The 18,424-nt window shown below is 33.3% G+C and overlaps 1 protein-coding gene across 7 annotated transcripts in view; it reads left to right on the plus strand.

Moving 5' to 3' along the window:
* TFEC (transcription factor EC) overlaps positions 1-18,424 on the plus strand; it is a 125,542-nt gene that overhangs the window by 92,797 nt on the left and 14,321 nt on the right. For 3 of the 7 annotated variants that reach the window (XM_045846907.1, XM_045846934.1, XM_045846939.1), the window contains 3 exons: positions 7,769-7,883; positions 10,022-10,078; positions 14,691-14,766. In XM_045846907.1, coding sequence (XP_045702863.1) covers positions 7,769-7,883; positions 10,022-10,078; positions 14,691-14,766 — 248 coding nt within the window. Of the gene's footprint in view, positions 1-7,768; positions 7,884-8,288; positions 8,334-10,021; positions 10,079-14,690; positions 14,767-18,424 lie in introns of all 7 variants that reach the window. The other 4 variants (XM_045846898.1, XM_045846921.1, XM_045846914.1 and 1 more) reach the window with 3 other exon arrangements.

Consider the following 18,424-nt stretch of genomic DNA (forward strand, 5'->3'; position numbering starts at 1 on the left):
GATTTTAATAGAGATTGATTTGAATCTGTGGATCACTATAGGTACTATTGTTATCTTAATGACATTAAATCTTCTCATCTATGAATATGAGATGTCTTTTCACTTTTTATGTCTTTTTAAATTTTTTCAGCAAGGTTTTTTTAGTATTTTGTGTATAAATCTTTTGCCTCCTTGGGAAACTTTATTACTATATATTTTACTTTTTGATGTTATTGTAAATGAAATTGTTTTTTTAATTTTATTTTCAGATTGTTCATTGTTAGTGTAATAAGATGTAACTGACTCTTGTATGTTGGTTTCATATCCTGTAACTTTGCTCAATTCATTTATTAGCAGTAATAGCTGTGTGTGTGCATACATTCATATGTGCACATGTGTGTAATCACAGGGTTTTCTAAATATGAGATTATACCATCTGTGAACAAAGATCATTTAACTTATTCTTTTCCAATTTGGATGACTTTCATTTTCTTTCCTTGCCTAGTTTTTCTGACTAGAAGTTCCATTTTTTACATTGAATGGAAATGAAAGTAGGCATCCTTGTTCCTGAACTTAGTAGGAAAAATATCTTTTAAATTTCAATTTGCACTCTAGTTATATTCTCCTTTAACTTAAAATATTATTTGTTGCCCTGGCAGGTATGGCTTAGTGGGTTGAGTGCAGGCCAGCAAACCGAAGGGTTGCCGGTTTGATTCCCAGTCAGGGCACTTGCCTGGGTTTTGGGCCAGGTTCCAGTAGGGAACACGTCAGAAGCAACCACGCACTGATACTTCTCTCCCTTTCTTCTTCCCTCCCTTCCCTTCTGCCTAAAGATAAAGAAATAAAATCTTTAAGAAAAAATGAAGTATTCTTTTTTTAAATCAGTCTTGCCAGAAGCATGTCAATCTTGTTGGAATTGTGTGCCTGAAACTTATATAATTTTGTTAGATAGTGTTACCCCAATAAATTCAATACAGAGGAAACAAAATAAAATCTTATGTACCATTATGATTATTTCAGTCTGCTTGGCTTCTCTTAAATGAGAAGTGTTGAAATCTCCCACTACATTTGTGAATTTATTAGTTTCTTGTAGTTCAAACAATTTTGTTTCATATACTTTGATGTTATTTTATTAGGTACATGCAGACTTTTAATTGCTATGCTTTTTTTTGACAATTGAACTCTTTATTATTATATAGTGATATTCTCTATTCCTAATGCTTTTTGTAATTTAAAAATCTATTTTTTTCTGATATTAATAGCTACATCAGTTTTACTGTGGTTATTATTTGTTGAATATATATTTCCATTTTTAACTTTAATTAATTAATTAATTAATTAATTTGTAATTTGGGGGGTTCCAGAATGAGTATTTTCATATTTTATTTAATATTTATTGTATTTTTTCTATTAACCTCTGTATTTCCTGTTACTATGCAAATGTGTCTGTTGTAAGCTACATATATCTAAATACTGTGTTTTTACCCAGACTTTCAACCTGTTAGCCGAGGCATTTGAAGTGGTTACATTGATTGTTATTATTGATATATTTTTACCTGTTTCATCTTTATTATTTGTGTCCCATATTTTAATGTTTCTTCTTAGTACTTTTTTTTCACCATTTCACATCCATTAAGTTCCTTACTACTCCACCCAATCATACTGATATTAATAGATCATACTGATATTAATGACTGACCTTTATGGTTATATATTTCACTTTATCTTTCTTTTTTAAAGATTTTATTTATTTAGTTTTAGAGAGAGGGGAAGGGAGAGAGAAAGGGAAAGAAACATCAATATGTGGTTGTTGTTCACATGGCTCCCACTGGGGACCTGGCCTGCAACCCAGGCATGTGCTCTGACTGAGAATCGAACCAGCAACCCTTTTGGTTCTCAATTAACTGAGCTACACCAGCTAGGTCACTATAGCTTTTTTTTTTTTTTCATAGTGAGAGAGTTTCATTTGCTTCTCAGCAACTTTAGACCAAGGGACCAATGAAACTTGGTTATTGTTTGTACAAGTTTTTGAAACTTGTGTGCCTTAAATCCATTTTTTCTTGTTTCAATCTGTTATTAGGACCAAAGGGCTCTGTGCCTGGGAAGTCCAGCTTGCCTCGAACTTTCCCTGTTTTAGCATCAAAGCATCTAATTCCCATCCTGGGAAACTCATCAGTCCCAGGCCAACTGTAATGCTTGTTCACTCCTTATACCTCTGGAGCTGACTCCACTGGAAATAGATTCTCAGTGCACCATTCCTTCATCAATGTCCCTACACCTTGAAATTATTCACAAACTTGTCTTTCAGTTATGTCAGCTCTCAAAGGCTCCTCATGCATCTATTATGAGACAGCTGTCCCTTTACAAACACATCTACAACTAGGCTGGTGGGAGTCCTGAAAGCAGGTGAAATGTTCTAGTGTGCATTTTCAACCTTCTTCACTGAGAATGAACAATTCTTTTTTTCTTGGTTTAATCTTTACAGTATTTTTTTCCCTTACCATTTAGTCCTCTTATACTCTGCTCCCCACAGCAGTCACCACAATGTTGCCTGTGTCCATGAGTCCTTTTTCCTTTTTGCTCAATCCCTCTCCCCACTTACCTCTCCCCCTAGTAGCTGTCATCCTGTTCTCAATCTTTGAGTCTGTCCCCATTTTTCTTGTTACTTCAGTTTGTTTATTACATTCCACATATGAGTGAAATGATATGGTATTTGTCTTTCTCTGACTGGCTTATTTCACTTTATCTTTGAATTTGATTCTTCTCATCATTTTTTAGACCACAAATACTTTACCAATATATTTGGTCATTTTATTTTATATTTTTGAAGATATCCTTTAAATATATCCTTCCACTTAGCTATTCATCCAAAATTGTTTGCAATGTTAGTCTGTTTGGATAAACATTCTTAAGTATTTAATGCCTCTAAGAATATTTTTATCATGGTCTAATATGTGAATGACATTTGAGCTGGATATAAAACTGTGTTTTAAGTTCTTTACTTTTAAATTTTTAATTTTTTTGAAATTCATTTGCTTTTATTACTTTTTATTGTTGTTCAAGTACAGTTGTCTCCATTTTCCCATTAGCACTTTTCCCCACCTCACCCACACCCCACCCTCAGTCCTTCTCCCAATTAGCTTTGTCCATGGCTCCTTCATACATGTTCCTTGATGACCCTTCCCTTTCTTACTTTTTTCTTTCAACTAATTTTACTATTGAAAAATCTTATGTAAATCAGATTCTCGCTATTTTGGACATAATATTTTTTTTCTATTTAGGCTTTTACATGTTTTTCTTTATCATTGTATAGGTATACATTTTTATAAAATATGTCTGGGCTCAGGTTTTTCCATATCATTTTTCATTGTCATTCTTTTATTTTAAAGATTTAATGTATTTCTTTTTAGAAAGAGAGAAAGGGAGTGGGGAAAAAAGAAGTGAAACATTGATGTGTGGGAGAAACATCAATCTGTTGCCCCTCGAGCTTTTCCCAACCAGGTACCAGCTACAACCTAGGCATGTTCCCTGAGCAGGAATCAAAATGGTGACCTTGTAACGTTTTGCTTTGCGGTAAGACACCCAACCAACTGAGGCACACTTGTTAGGGCTTATTGTCATTCCTAAGCCCTTTGATTTTTAAATAAAAAATTAAGAAACAAAAAATAAAATAAAAAAGACTTTAGTTTTTATTTAGTATTGATTCTCAGAAATGTATCTCCATTGTTTCTTAAAATATTTTTCCTTCCCATTTTATCTTTCTCTGAGATGCTAATCTCTGTATTTAATTCTAATGATTCTATCTCCTGTACTGATTATATTTTATTTTATGTCTTCTAGTTCTTGATCTGTTTCTTCATCCTCCTGAGAGGTTAATTTGGTTTTATAATTTATTAATTCCTTTATTCTCTTCTCAGTGTATACATTATGCTATTTTTTTCTTTTACAGATTTGTTTTTTAAGTATTATATTTTCATACTTTTAATTTTTGCTTGATAATTTTGGAGATTTTTATTTTAATTGTTTTTGTTGTATATTATAAATTATTAAAATATATTTTTAAAGAATCTACATGGCTAATTTAAGAACTTTGTTTCATGAGATTTTAATTTTTATTGCTCCTTTTGATGTTATTTTTAAATTTTTTATTTATTTTACTTCTAGAGAGGGAAAGGGAGAGAAATGTGTGGTTGCTTCTGGAGTAGCACATAATGGGGACTTGGGCTACAGCCCAGGCATGTGCCCTGACTGGGATCTGAACCAGTGACTTTTTGGTTCACAGGCCTGCACTCAATCCCCTGAACCACACCAGCAGGGGCATCTTTTGCTGCATGTTGTTATGATATTTTGATCTGTGAGCTCATTTTATTCAGGAAATATTGCTACTATGAAAGGCAAGTATATGTGGGAAGGTCAAATCCCTACGTTTTTCAATCTCTATGATCTCAGTAGTGAAAATGTGCATAAAATTTGGGGTGAAGAAATTTAGACAATGAAAACCACTGTAAATTACTTCTCTCCTCAAAGCAACTTCTTAGATAACGAGTTTATCTTTTCTACTGGTAAGAAGCAATGTCTTGAGGAGAATGTTCTACCTTGTTGAAAATATTTTATAATAAATTATTTTATATGTATTAATGTTTTAAAAGATTTATTTATTTTCAGAGAGAGAAGGGAGGGAGAGAAACATTGATGTGTGAGAGAAACATCAATACATTGCCCATTGATTAGTTTTTTGTTAATGATATGTTCTACTATTTCAAGTCGAAGCTTTGGCTTTACTGAAAAGAATAATATTTATTATTCTTTTAAACCAGAATAATAAATATTTCTTCATAAAATATCCATTTGCCAACTTGTTTATAAAACAAACACATAGACTTCATTGCCTAAGTGAATTATATCAATAATTTTGTGAAAACTAAATATACTTTTTCTTTGTAAGACCTTTCAGATGCATATTTAATATCTAAATTTTCCCTAACAGTATACTTGTATATATTTTAATGGAGAAAAGGCACTTTAGATTATATGAAATGTGTGATACTTTGAAATAAACCATGTAATGATATTCAAAAAAATGATTAGCCATTTACATAAAATAGAGTAGTACTTACAGCATAAAATTAAATAGGATATTAACCATTGTGCTTTTAGTGCATAAATTAGACAATAACCAAGGTCAGTAGAAGATGTAATATACCCATGGTGAAGAAGCAAGATTAGATTTGTTATCAGAATTTTAGCTCCATTTCTAAGGCTAAAATCATTGATTAGGTATAGTTTGACTAGGTAATATGGACCCGGCAAAATAGTATGTTAAGAATCTACCATTTTATTGTTTCATTGTATATGTAATATGACTCTTTTTCTTCTTAAACATTTTTGCAATTTGCTGCTGCTGCTTTGAAATCCATTTGAATTCCAGCTTTTCAGAGAAAAATGCCCTTTCTCTAGTTCCTTCCCCCTTCCTTCCCTCTTAGTGCTTGTTTTCTTGTTTGGCATAACCATTCTATTTCTCAAAGGTATAGTAGAAATGTATAATTTAGGATGGTGATACCTCAGGTTATAACCAATAGGGTTTTCCAAAAAGATCTTGGAAACTTTTTTATTTTTATAAATAAGACTAAATGACTCACAAGTTAAGGAAATAACTGCTTTTAAAATTTTTCCCTAATTGTATTATTCTAATACTAACATTTATCATCTATCCCATATGATCAACTTTGTCCCTATTTTTCAGATGAGAACATTGAAAAAAATTTTCTGACTTAAGTAGCTCCCTTCCAAGATGCATGAAGTGCAAATACCTTTTAAAATAATGAATTTATATAAAACAAAGATAAAGATTCCTAATAGAGTAAACATGAAAAGAACTACTATCTTTTTCAGACTATAAGATGCACCCCCTGCCCCAATTTGGGAGGAATAATGGTTGTTAATGCTGCTGTTGGGTTCTGTTTACATTTATATTGGTGAAATATTATGTTATTTATGTTATTAAATATATATTTTAAAGATTTTATTTATTTATTTTTAGAGAAGGGGGGAGGGAGGAAGAAAGAGAGGGAAAGAAATGTTAATGTGTGGGTGCTTCTTGTACATTTCCCACTGGGGACCTGGCCCGCAACCCAGGCATGTCACCTGACTGGGAATCGAACCAGTGACCCCTTGGTTCGCAGCCTGTGCTCAATCCACTGAGCTACACCAGCCAGGGCATTATTAAATATTTTACCACATTTTTTTGCTTCAAAATTTTTTTCCTATTTTCCTCCTCTAAAACCTAGGTGAGTTTTATGGTCCAAAAATATGGTAATATTTATAAATATACATCAGAGTACATATGTATTCTATAATGTCTCTATTAATATGCACATGTACTTACAGATTAACCTGATTTCCACTGTATTTTTAACATTTTTCTCTGAAAAATATACATTATTATATATAGTTTAATGGATTATTATTCAGAAGTTAATTTTTATCTTCATTTGTCTTTTCTTCATATTTATTTCCAGTCTGATTTTATAAGTACCAAAAAATTTCTTCAGTTTGAATCAGAATTTTACAAGAAGTTGGAATAAGGAGTTAGTTTTTGTAATAAACTGATTGTTGCTTTGTTTCATTAGTTGTGTGTGGTTCTTAAAGAAAGAAAAAAGTTACTACTTATTCAGTTCCTGGTTTACTGTCTATAAATGAAATAATGATATATAGAATAGAAATATTTCAAATGTTCAAGTCACACATTTTGAACTTAGCTTGTTCTGGAATAATGAATATTAACTTAAACTATGGTGTTTAAATTTAATTTTCTTGAGAAATCAAATCAATATGCACATTTTAAGTGATAAATTGGTACAATTTTGAATTATATAGAAAACAGCTATCTGAAAAATTGTTCCCAACAGCACTTTAAGAATTGTAATGTTGAGCCCTGGCTGGCGTAGCTCAGTGGATTGAATGTGGGCTGTGAAACAAAGCATCACAGGTTCGATTCCCAGACAGGCCACATGCCTGGGTTGCAGGCCACAGCCCCAGCAACCACACACTGATGTCTCTCTCTCTCTCTCTCTCTCTCTCCCTCTCTCCCTCCCTCCCTCTCTCCCTCTTTCTCTCTCTCCCTTCCCTCTCTAAAAAATAAGTAAATAAAATCTTAAAAAAAGAATTGTAATGCTGCTATAATTAGATGTAACCTATATCTAGTACAGGCAAAAGTAGTTTTAGGCTACTTTTTGTTACCATCTGGAATAATTATAAAAATCTAGAACATTAGGTGTGCAATGAAAAAAGTATGCCTTCCTGTGAGAAAAGGGAGTTTCTCAATTAACAGTGTAAAACACTTATTGACTGTGAGTGGCCGGTAGCACTGATAGTGTTAAGAAGGTTTCTAAAATGTTCAACCATTATACCTAATTTATGATATTCTTATCAGCGTTGCTAATATGTATATTGATTTTTATCCAAGTGATATATTTAATCTTATTCATTTATAACTAGGTAATGTGATAGATCAAACTTTTATAAATTTGTAAATTGTAATCAGAATTTTCCTTCATGAGTAAACTAATTTCTTTTTTTTTGCTTACATACAAATAACTTTTTTTAACATTTCCACAAGCATCCATATTGAGGATTTAAAATCCATATTTTAAAGTCAATGCATACTCATTTTTATTTAAGATTAAAATATTTATTATAATTTTTAAAGTGGCAAATTTAAAATATATAGCCAAATATATCAATGTCCACTAAAAGATTAATTGACCTTTTCTTTCTTTTTTCCCTAAAGTTATCTGGCAGTATTTTGGATGTTTATAGTAGTGAGCAGGGAATTTCATCAGTTAATATGGGTCTTACAAATGCTTCCTGTCCAAGGAGTCTATCAGTGAAAAGAGAAATTACAGGTAATGTTGCTTTTACTCTTTTATCCTTTTTTAGTCAACTGCATAAGAAATGAGTAGGATGTATTATCAAGATAAATAAAAAATTTTAAATATCAAAATTGTCAGGTAAAATAGGAGACATTTAGGATTTAGAGTATAACTTGTAGTTCAACTGAATTGATTTATTATTTTAGAAAAATGGGCAAATATACATATATGTTCTCTATACACACACATATATACATATGCATATATATAACATGTATATGTATAAAACAGCTTGAGAAGTTCTTAACATAGGTTCATTTTAATATAATATTATGCAATTTATTAATATGGTTGCAAAATAATAGATTAATAGATTAGGAAAAATTAGTCCATTTATATGTAAAATTTGATATAAAACAACTTGATTTTCTCTTTTAGCTTGCTTTATGAATTTTATGATGGACTTACATTTAACTTTCACAAGTGAGTGAAAACCTCTCAATTTTTAATAATATATTCTAAAATTATTATAACTCAAAGGCATTAGAGACATGGTAAAATCCCTTCAAGATATAGATGAGGAAATCAAGAGTCAGAGGAGTTATTGTTCTCTAGTCATAAAGCTGAGTAGGGAAAAATGGATCAAATAAGGATTTCTTGACTTATAAGTCCAGTTTTAGTTCCTTCATTTGCATAAAATAAAATTAAGTTGAAATGTCTATTACACATTTTTAGTTTGGAGGCCAAACATTGTTTTTAAGTAATTTTTACACAGTCTAATCAATAATGCACAAATATTTATGCATTCAAATAATTTAGGCCAAAATTAATGCCCGTAGTTGAAATGAACAAATTTAAATAAATGTATTTCTATATTACCTATTTTAAAAATTAGAATAATTAAAGGGACACTATATTAATTTATAAAAAATTACCTCAAAACTTGATAGCTTGAAATAATACTTATCTCAAATAATCTTTATGGGTCAGAAATCCAGGGGTAGCTTAGAAAATTGGTTCTAACTCAGAGTTTCTCATAAGGCTATAGTCAAGATGTTTGCTAAAGATACATACATTTGACCCTTAATGGGCTGGAGCATGTGTTTCCAAGGTAGTTCACTTATAGGTCTTGAAAGTTAATGCTGCTAGTTGGAGAGTGACCTTGGTACTTAACATGTGGACATTCATAGGGCTACTCAAGTTTCATCATGACATGACAACTGGTGATCCAAGACACACCAAATTCGTAGCTGAAAATGTCATTTATACCTATTTTTGGAGGCCACACCAGTCATTTATACAATATTCTATTGACTTCACAGGTCAGCCTTATTCAATATGAGAGGGAATTAACAAGTGTGTGAATATTATGAATAAGAATCATTGTGGGCCATGTTGGAAGATGACTATCACAAATGTTCACAACCAAATAGCATATAATGTGTTATTTACTGATATTGTTTAATAGTAATATCTAAGAAATGTACTTAATTCCAAATCCTATAATTTATGTATCATAATTAGTTATGAAAAATGTAGATTGTTGCCCCAGCTGGGTGGCTCAGTTGTTAGGGGCATCAACCCAAACACAAGAGGTTGTGGGTTCGATTCCTGGTCAGAGCACATACCTGGGTCATGGGTTCTATCCCCAGTCAGGGCACATATGTGAGGCTACTGACTGATGTTTCTCTTTCACATCAATGTTTTTCTCTCTCTCTGAAAAAATCAAAAACATATCCTCAGGTAAAGATTGTGTGTGTGGGGGGGTTGTAAATATAGGTTATAAAAGTTAGGTTTGAATAATATTAAAGTTCTGAAAATAATAATAATTGAGCTGTTAAACATTTGCTGTGCACTGTTCCTCTTTTAATCATCACAATATTGTGCCAATTTTACAGATGAAGAGACTGCAACTGAGAATTTACCTAGTAAATCAGAAGGCTATTAAATGGAGGGCCAGTATACAAATCTGATTTTTACTACTCAAAGTCTAAAGGGCTTGCCATTGCCTCTTACTCAAAGAGTACTTTTCTTCCGATATCTAAATATTTGCATAAAAATACTATATTGCTTGGAGCAAGTAATATCGTATTTCACTTAGTATTCTTGAATTATGTTGATTAAAGGGGTACACAGTAGAACTAAGAATTGTTTTATCTCCCTTTTATCAGAAACTGACACTCCAGCTTTAGCAAAAGAGAGACAGAAAAAGGACAACCACAACCTCAGTGAGTACATTTTTCTTTTTCTTCTTTTCCAAACAAAAGTAATACAATAGAAATCATGGAGGTTAAAATGTGTTGTTATTTATTGTGTCTCCACAAGTATTTTGAGGTCAGATGACCAAAATTAATAGTACATCTCACCAGTTGAGCTATTCAGAGACATTTAAATGATATAAAATCTCAGAAAAGCTATACACTTTCACAAATTGAAACTTTTCAAATTCTCTCCTTGATCATTCTCTCTCAAGAATGTTGCATGTGATGGAGATGAGTTCATGTAGTGCAGGGATGTCAAACTCATTTTCACCAGGGGCTACATCATCCTCACAGTTGCCCTCAAGGGCCAAATGTAATTTTAGGACTGTATAAATGTAACTACTCCTGAACTAGGGGCAAGGAATCCTGCACTGCCACTGTAGGCTGCATAAAACAAGATGGAGGGCCAGATTCGGCCCAAGGGCCTTGTGTTTGCCACCTGTGTCCTAGTTACATTTGAACTCTATTGTGATTCATTGGCTCAAAGGTTTAAAGTGACTTTAGAAATTGTACACCATTTATTTTTTAACTTTTTTATTGTTGTTCAAGTACAGTTGTCTCCATTTATACCTCACCACTCCCCCCTACCCCAGGCATCCTCACTTCCCACCCTTGATCATACCCTCTTTGGTTTTGTCCATGTGTTCTTTATAGATGTTTGTAAAAACCCTCCCCGCTTTTTCCCCCATTATCCTCTCCCACCTCCCTTCTGGTTACTGTCAGTTTGTTCTTAATTTCAATGTTTCTGGTTATATTGTGCTTGCTTCTTTGTTTTGTTGATTAGGTTCCACTTATAGGTAAGATCATATGGTATTTGTCTTTCTCCACCTGGCTTATTTCACTTAGCACAATGCTCTCCAGTTCCATCCATGCCATTGAAAAGAAGAGGAGCTCCTTCTTTCTTTCTGCTGCATAGTATTCCATCATGTAAATGAATTGTACACCATTTAAATAGCAAGAAACATAACTCCAGGTTTTTATCTTTCTGTCAATCTGTTCTTTCTTTCCTAATAAGTTATCTGAAAAGTATTGCTTATGTTGGATTTCTGAATTCCAACATAAAAAAAGAAAAGACCCTGATGGGTCAGTTTAACTCTGATAACAGGTCACATGAGAGGAATAAACATAGGCAAAGGAAGTTGTTTAGCAAGAATGTTGAGCTTGATAATGTTTGGTTATGCCTCAAGTGCTTAACTCTCAAGTGAGCTTGGGTAAATGACTGTGAAGCCTTTTTGTTCTGGGAGCCAAATCAAAAAATGAGAAAAGAATAAAACAAGATAAAAAATTTAATGCTCTAAAATAAACCAGGAATTTCCTTACATGTAATTAGCTGAAATTGATTCTACCTGCACTTGTAACACCTTCATCTGTCTGTTCATACTCACTGGTATATGTCACAGAATAATTAGTTTCCTATGTGACTCTGAGGAAACAGCTGACACAAGGTTATGACAGTCCTCAGGGTATTTGTGGAAAGGGAAATGATCTAATTCTGATAGCCATTAGTGGTAGAGCCAAGAAGCTTATATCCACATTATAAGTAGAACATGATTATGGAGAGCTAATTATTGATAGCAAGAATTACCTGGCTGGCGTAGCTCAGTGGATTGAGCGCGGGCTGGGAACCAAAGTGTCCCAGGTTCGATTCCCAGCCAGGGAACATTCCTGGGTTGCAGGCCATAACCCCCTGCAACCGCACATTAATGTTTCTCTCTCTCTCTCTATCTCCCTCCCTTCCCTCTCTAAAAAAAAAAAAGAAAAAAAGAATTAATACTACATAGCAGAAAGAAAGACAGAAATCCTACCCTTCATGACAGCATGGATGGAACTGAAGGGCATTGTGCTAAGTGAAATAAGCCAGGTGGTGAAAGACAAATACCATATGATTTCACCTCTAAATGGAAACTAATCAATAAAACAAGCAATCAAAATAGAACCAGAGACATGGATATAAAGAACAAACTGACAGTAACCAGAGAGGAGGGGAGAGAGTGATAATGTGAAAAAAGGGGGAATGTCATCAAGGAACATGTATAAAGGACCCATGGACAAAGCCAAAGGGGGTAGGATTGAATGTGGAAGGTGAGGTGGGTAGGGCAGGGGAGAGTAGTAGGGGGGAAATTACAACTGTAATTGAACAACAATAAAAAAAAGAAAGAACTAATACAGTAAAGAACTAAGGGCTTCTCTTTTATTTTAGACTGCTTATCATTACTCTCCTTGTTTGTTTCTTCTCTCTTCTATTTCTGCAGCTTAAAAAACAGGTCATTTGAGATAAAGTATAATAGGTGCCTTGTATGTCCATTATTGAAGTGTTTTCTAATCTGGATTCCCTTATTGAGTGATTTTGCTTTTTGGAGATATCATGGCTAAAAAAATTAATATCACATTTTAAATATGTTGAATCTAGGATAACCCCTAAAGTTTGTGAAGATTGTGACAAGAAGACAGATCAAGTCCCACTTACCAGATATCTAAATATTTAAAAGTTATGAGTCAAGTTAGAGAGTGCTAAAATAAGTATACTCTATCCTTCCTAAGGACTGGAAGGCCAGCTATGAATTTAGAATTCTCAGATCCTTGGAGTTCTGAATGGGAATGTCAGAGTGGGGCAATACTCACTTGTCTCTTCACCCTATATTTCATTCTGTGTTTCCAGTGGTCTTAGGTGTGAGTGTGACTACTTGATCCAGTACATTCAAGCTCCATACACGTCAGCAAACAGTTGCTCCTTGTCCATATCTTGGGTCTAGTGGTGAGCACACTGGTGTTATGATCTTCCCTCAGAAAGATGGACCTGAGAAGTGGCCTTTGTAGGCTCTAGCAGTAGGCTCAGTATGTTTCAGAGGATATCCCTTATGTGTGTGTTTTAGAAGGGATCAGCCTGGCTCTGTGGCTGCCTTGCTCAGTGGAGATGCATATGATGAAAGAAGGCAAGCATGGTTCCTCTTAAGTATGAGGTCCTAGATAGAGACTCCTCTCTCCTGTATCCAAAGGCAAAAATGATCGAATATATCAACAATTTTGTGAAGAGTGAAATCACACGTGACATCTTATACTTTTTAAAAATTGACTTCTCTACAAATAACTAGTACTAGGTATGAAAACATTGAGAAACCAAAGCTCTCATTATAATTAGCCATTAAACATGTATCGAGCACAACTTAAGAAGAGTAGAGTAGAAACTTCTGATAGTTTACAAGGTAAATTTATTATTTATATTTAAATAATAGATTTTGGGGAAATATTTTAGGACTAAAACAACCCCTTATTTTGAGATAAGTTTTTGAATATACTTCATAGCTGTTCTTCCTTTTATATTTATTTTTTTTATTTATTGATTTTTAGAGAGAGAGAGAGAGAGAGAGAGAGAGAGAGAGATAGATCAGTTTGTTGTTCTACTTATTTATGTATTTATTGGTTACTTCTGGTATGTGCCCTGACTGGAGATCGAACATGCAATCTTGGTGTATTGGGACGATGCTCTAACCAATTGTGCTACCTTGCCAGGGCCTCATTTTATACTTAAAAATCTATTTTATAATATAGGAGTTAGTATGTGTGAACATAGATTTATTAACACATTCTAGCTGTGAAATATATATGTATTTCTATCAGCTTTATCTTTATTTTCAATTTTTTTTAATGTGGTGTCATGCTCTTTGAATCACATGCACAGGGAAAATAGAATTAATAAAGAAGGGAAATAAACTGCATCGAGAATAAATTATATTCTAATTTCAAAGGAATTCCAATGTATTATTCCTGAAGGTCAAATCCATACGTATATTTTAGGTTCACAAAGACCATTGTGTGTCTTTCATGTCTTTTCTTCTTTCTGGTAATGATCTTAATTTTCAAGCATAATCATTTTTAAAGAAACCTTTAAAAGTGAACATCAGAATCACATGCAAGCTTGTTATAAATGCAAATATTGGGACCCCAACCCAGACCTACTAAAATCAGAATCTCTACTAGTAGGGTACATATATATTCTAACAATTCTTTCAGGCATGTCTGATATACACTAAAGTTTGAAAAACACTGTTCTATATATAATTGAAAAATTTAAAAGAACATATTTACATTCTAATTGACATGTATTTATTTAGCTTCTCTTATATGCCAAAGCCTCTGGAGATACAAAAATGAGGAGGAAACAGTTCCTTCCCTCAAAAAGGTCATAGTTTACTTGGTTACACATACCTACCATGTGCCAAACTTTGTGTTAGGCCTTCAGGGCTGTATATAAGAGTTAAGTCCTCAGATATTTATAATCCTTATGGACTGACAAAATGCATATATATAAAAAATATATATGTTTCAGTATGAGTAAATATTATATGGCATTTTAAATACTGAAAAACATGTATTCAGAAGGAAATATTTTAAGACATTGTGAATAATATATTATTATTCTTTTAGAATAAAATATATTTGAATTTTTATTTTATTTTGAGAAATATTTTTTGATTAAATGAAATTTTTTTGTTCTTTAAAAATTATTAAGAAAGTTTACATCTATATAAAAGTGAATTGTGCTTTAATGAGAATAATAAATATTTCTTTTTTTTAATAGTTGAAAGAAGAAGAAGGTATAATATTAATTACCGAATCAACGAGCTTGGTACTCTTATTCCAAAGTCTAATGATCCGTGAGTTCAATAACCATTTCTATAATAAAGTGATGGTTTTAATACCCCGAAAAGTGGGTGGGAGGGAAGAAGGATCTAGGAGGATTAATAACTAGAAAACTAAGCAGCTTATGGTAGAGATAAATATACTTCTGATTTTATTTTAAAATATTTATTCAAGGCTGAAAGCCATTAAGCATCAAAATTGTCACTAACAGTTGTCCTTTTGAGCTGTAAAAAAATAAGTAAATTATTTCTTTTCAGTTTATAGTGGGTCTTTCTGTATGACACCAATATTGACAGTCTTATTGATAGTGGCACATGATGTCTAAGACACTTAGTACTGTGCTCAACTTATGGTTCTAACAATTCTTGAAATGTAAGATTTGTGTGTGCATGAACATTGGAATGTCAGATTTTCAGAGGTTCCAACATTCTGGAGACATGCAAGTGAAAAATAGAATTATAAAAAACATGCTTAAAGATTTCAACCACTAATTGATTATTGTAATGGAATTTTTAGCCAAGTTGGTATCATATATACAAAGGAGTTAAACAAGATGTTTGAACTAAAATTAATATAGGGGGGATAGGAATAAGAAAAAGAAAGAATGGCCTAAGAGATGTCTAAAGGAAATGAAAGTGATTTTGAGATGATAGAGGGAGAGGGAATACTAAGAGTGAGGAATAAAAACTAGGATAATACAAGTAAAAATTAATATTTGATATTAAAAGAAAAAGAAAGGAAAAAAAATTAAAAAAGGGCAGGATGAAAGAAAAAACAGAAAGAAAAAAAGCAGGCTAAGACATGACAAAATTAAAATTTGAGATGAAAAAAATAGTAGGAGAGGGGAATGGTAAAATTTGAGATTTGAAATACAAAATTAGTGAAGATCTAAAGATAAAAATAAAAAAAAATGATACAACAACTACCCTATCCACAACCAACAAGCAAAGATTGCTGAATGTGGAGATAGAACACAGGTATTTTAAGAGTAGGAAAAAGAAATGTGAGATGACCATTAACAAGAAAATTGGTTTTGAGAGGCTGGACAGGGAAGAAATAGCAAGAGTGTGGAATGGAAACAAGTCATAGCATGAGAGAAAATAAAATTTAAAATGAAAATAATAAGAGGAAAGAAGAAGGTAAAATGAGGTAAGAGAAGAAAGGAGCAAAATATGTGAACTTCAATAAACTATAGTATAAAATCTAGTGACTTAATATGTACAACCTTGAAGGCCAAGAAATTCATGTAAAAAAGGTATACAGGAAAGAAAATATCGCCAATCATGGAGAAGATTATGGTGGATTTCATCTCAGTAGCATCTAGTATTTACCACTGTTTTTCTTTCTGTATCAGCCTCTGGTGATGTCATGTGATGTCCCTATCTGACCTTAGGCAGCCTGTTACAGACTTCCAGGGATCTACTGCCTGTGGCTGACTCCTTCACTTATTAATCTAGTCAATCTGCACTCAGGCTTAAGCACCACAGGGCGGGGCAGAATCCCTCCTGGGTCAGGCTATTGTTTTCCCTCAAGCTGCTTCCACTTGGAGGAGGGTGGTCTGTCTGAGCAAGATGCCTGGCTGCTGCAGTATTGGAGGATGACTCAGCACCAGGATCCCAGCAGCTACTCTCTCAGTTCTCCACCCAAAACCTCTGCCCCCAGTCTTTCCTCAAGCATCTACTGTGCCCCCACCTCCCTTTTGCTGAAGCCCAGGATAAGTAACTGCAAATGAAAATGTATGTGCTGGCCCTTTAGGCAGCTCTTTGCTTCTCTAGCCATCCAATTCTAGCAGAGAGCAACCCTGCCCCTTCTCTCAGCTGGATGTTATCTGAGTACTTTTTAGGCACTGTTGTTTTAGGCTAGGGATTCCAGCTTAGGGTTTAGACTTCACACTTCTCTAAGCGATCCAACCAGCTGCTTAAATGTCCCTCTGGCACTTCAGCTGCCCTCTGTGGGTGCCTAGCCAGCCCTCTTATGTCTCCACTGCACTCCTTACCTGTCACATTGAGCTGAAGCTGATTCTTCTGTCTGTCTGAGGTTATAAGGCTTCTTTCTCACTATTATTCAGTCATTTGTTCTGGGAGGTTTATCTACAGTTTAGTTGTAATTCTAGTTTGGTCCTGGGAGGAGGTTAGTGTAACTTCTACTCATGCCTCAGCCATCTTGGATCAGCTCATTTGTTGTTGATAGTGTTGTGGTAGATTTTTCTCTCCAATATGGTTCCTATTTTTTTTAAAGATTTTATTTATTTATTTTTAGAGAGGGTAGGGAGGGAGATAGAGAGAGAGAGAGAAACATCAATGTGCGGTTGCTGGGGGTCATGGCCTGCAACCCAGGCACGTACCCTGATGGGAATTGAACCTGTGACACTTTGGTTTGCAGCCCGCACTCAATCCACTGAGCTATACCAGACAGGTGGTTCCTATTTTTTTTTTATCTATTTACTTTTTCTTCCTTTTTATTTCTGTCTCTCACTTTTTAATTTATTTTTATTTTATTTTATTATTTTTTATTTTATATTTATTTTATTTTATTTTATTTTCTGTTTAAATCTAATAGTATATGTTTCCCTTCTCTTACTCCACTCTACCTTCTTCATTCCTTTTTTATTTATGGTGTAAATTTTACTTTCTCTCTTCGCATTTCTCAAATTTTCAACTCTTGGTAGTGCTCCTCCCTCTAACCCCTCAAAATCATTTTTCTTTCAGTAGGTCATCTCATATTCACTCTCCTTTCTTATAAAGCCTTAATCTTTTTACACCCTTATTAATATTGGTTTATTTGCTGTTGATAGTGGTATTGGGAATGCAAGTTATTTTTGAGGGTGTGGGTTTATTTCCTGGATTTTGTGGTTTTGTTCTGACAGCACCTGCACAACAACATACAATACATGGTGGGTGAAGTAACACTAAGTCAACCAGCAGAAGGGAAAGACCCACCAAAGAATACCCAACAATAGTCAAAACCCAATTACATCCAGAGAGTCAACATAAACAGCATAAATGATGCACTACATGAAAACAACTTAACTGATATATATAGAATCTTTCATCCCAGGAAGCAAAATATACATTATTTTTAAATGCATGTAGAATATGTTCAAAGATAGATCACATGATAGGACACAAAACAAACCTCCAAAAATTCAAGAAAATTGAAATCATGTCAAGCATTTTCTCAGACCACAAGCACTTGAAGCTACAAACCAACCTCAAGGAAAAAACTAAAAAATACTCAAATTCATGGAGACTGAATAGTATGCTATTAAATAATGAATAGGTGGATAATGAGTCAAGGAAGAAATCAACAAGTTTCTGAAAACAAATGAAAATGAACACACAACAGTCTAAAACCTATGGGACACAGCTAAGACAGTCCTGAGAGAGAAGTTCATAGTGATGCAGGCCTACCTAAAATGATAGGCATATTTAAAATAAACATCCTAACACTGAATCTAAAAAAACTAGAGGGACAACAACAAAGCCCAGAATGAGTAGAAGGTAGGAAACAAGATCAGAGCAAAATGAAATGACATAAAGACTAAAACAACAATTCAAAGGATCAATAAATTTAGGAAAAGGAAAACAAAATAAAAACAAAATAAAAATATTCTTCTTTGAAAATGTAAACAAAATTGATAAGCTTTTAAAACAGTCTCATCAAGAAAAAAAG

The sequence above is a fragment of the Phyllostomus hastatus genome, unplaced genomic scaffold (genome assembly GCF_019186645.2).
Source record: "Phyllostomus hastatus isolate PE091 unplaced genomic scaffold, TTU_PhHast_1.1 phas_contig_118, whole genome shotgun sequence".
NCBI classification, from domain to species: Eukaryota; Metazoa; Chordata; class Mammalia; order Chiroptera; family Phyllostomidae; genus Phyllostomus; species Phyllostomus hastatus.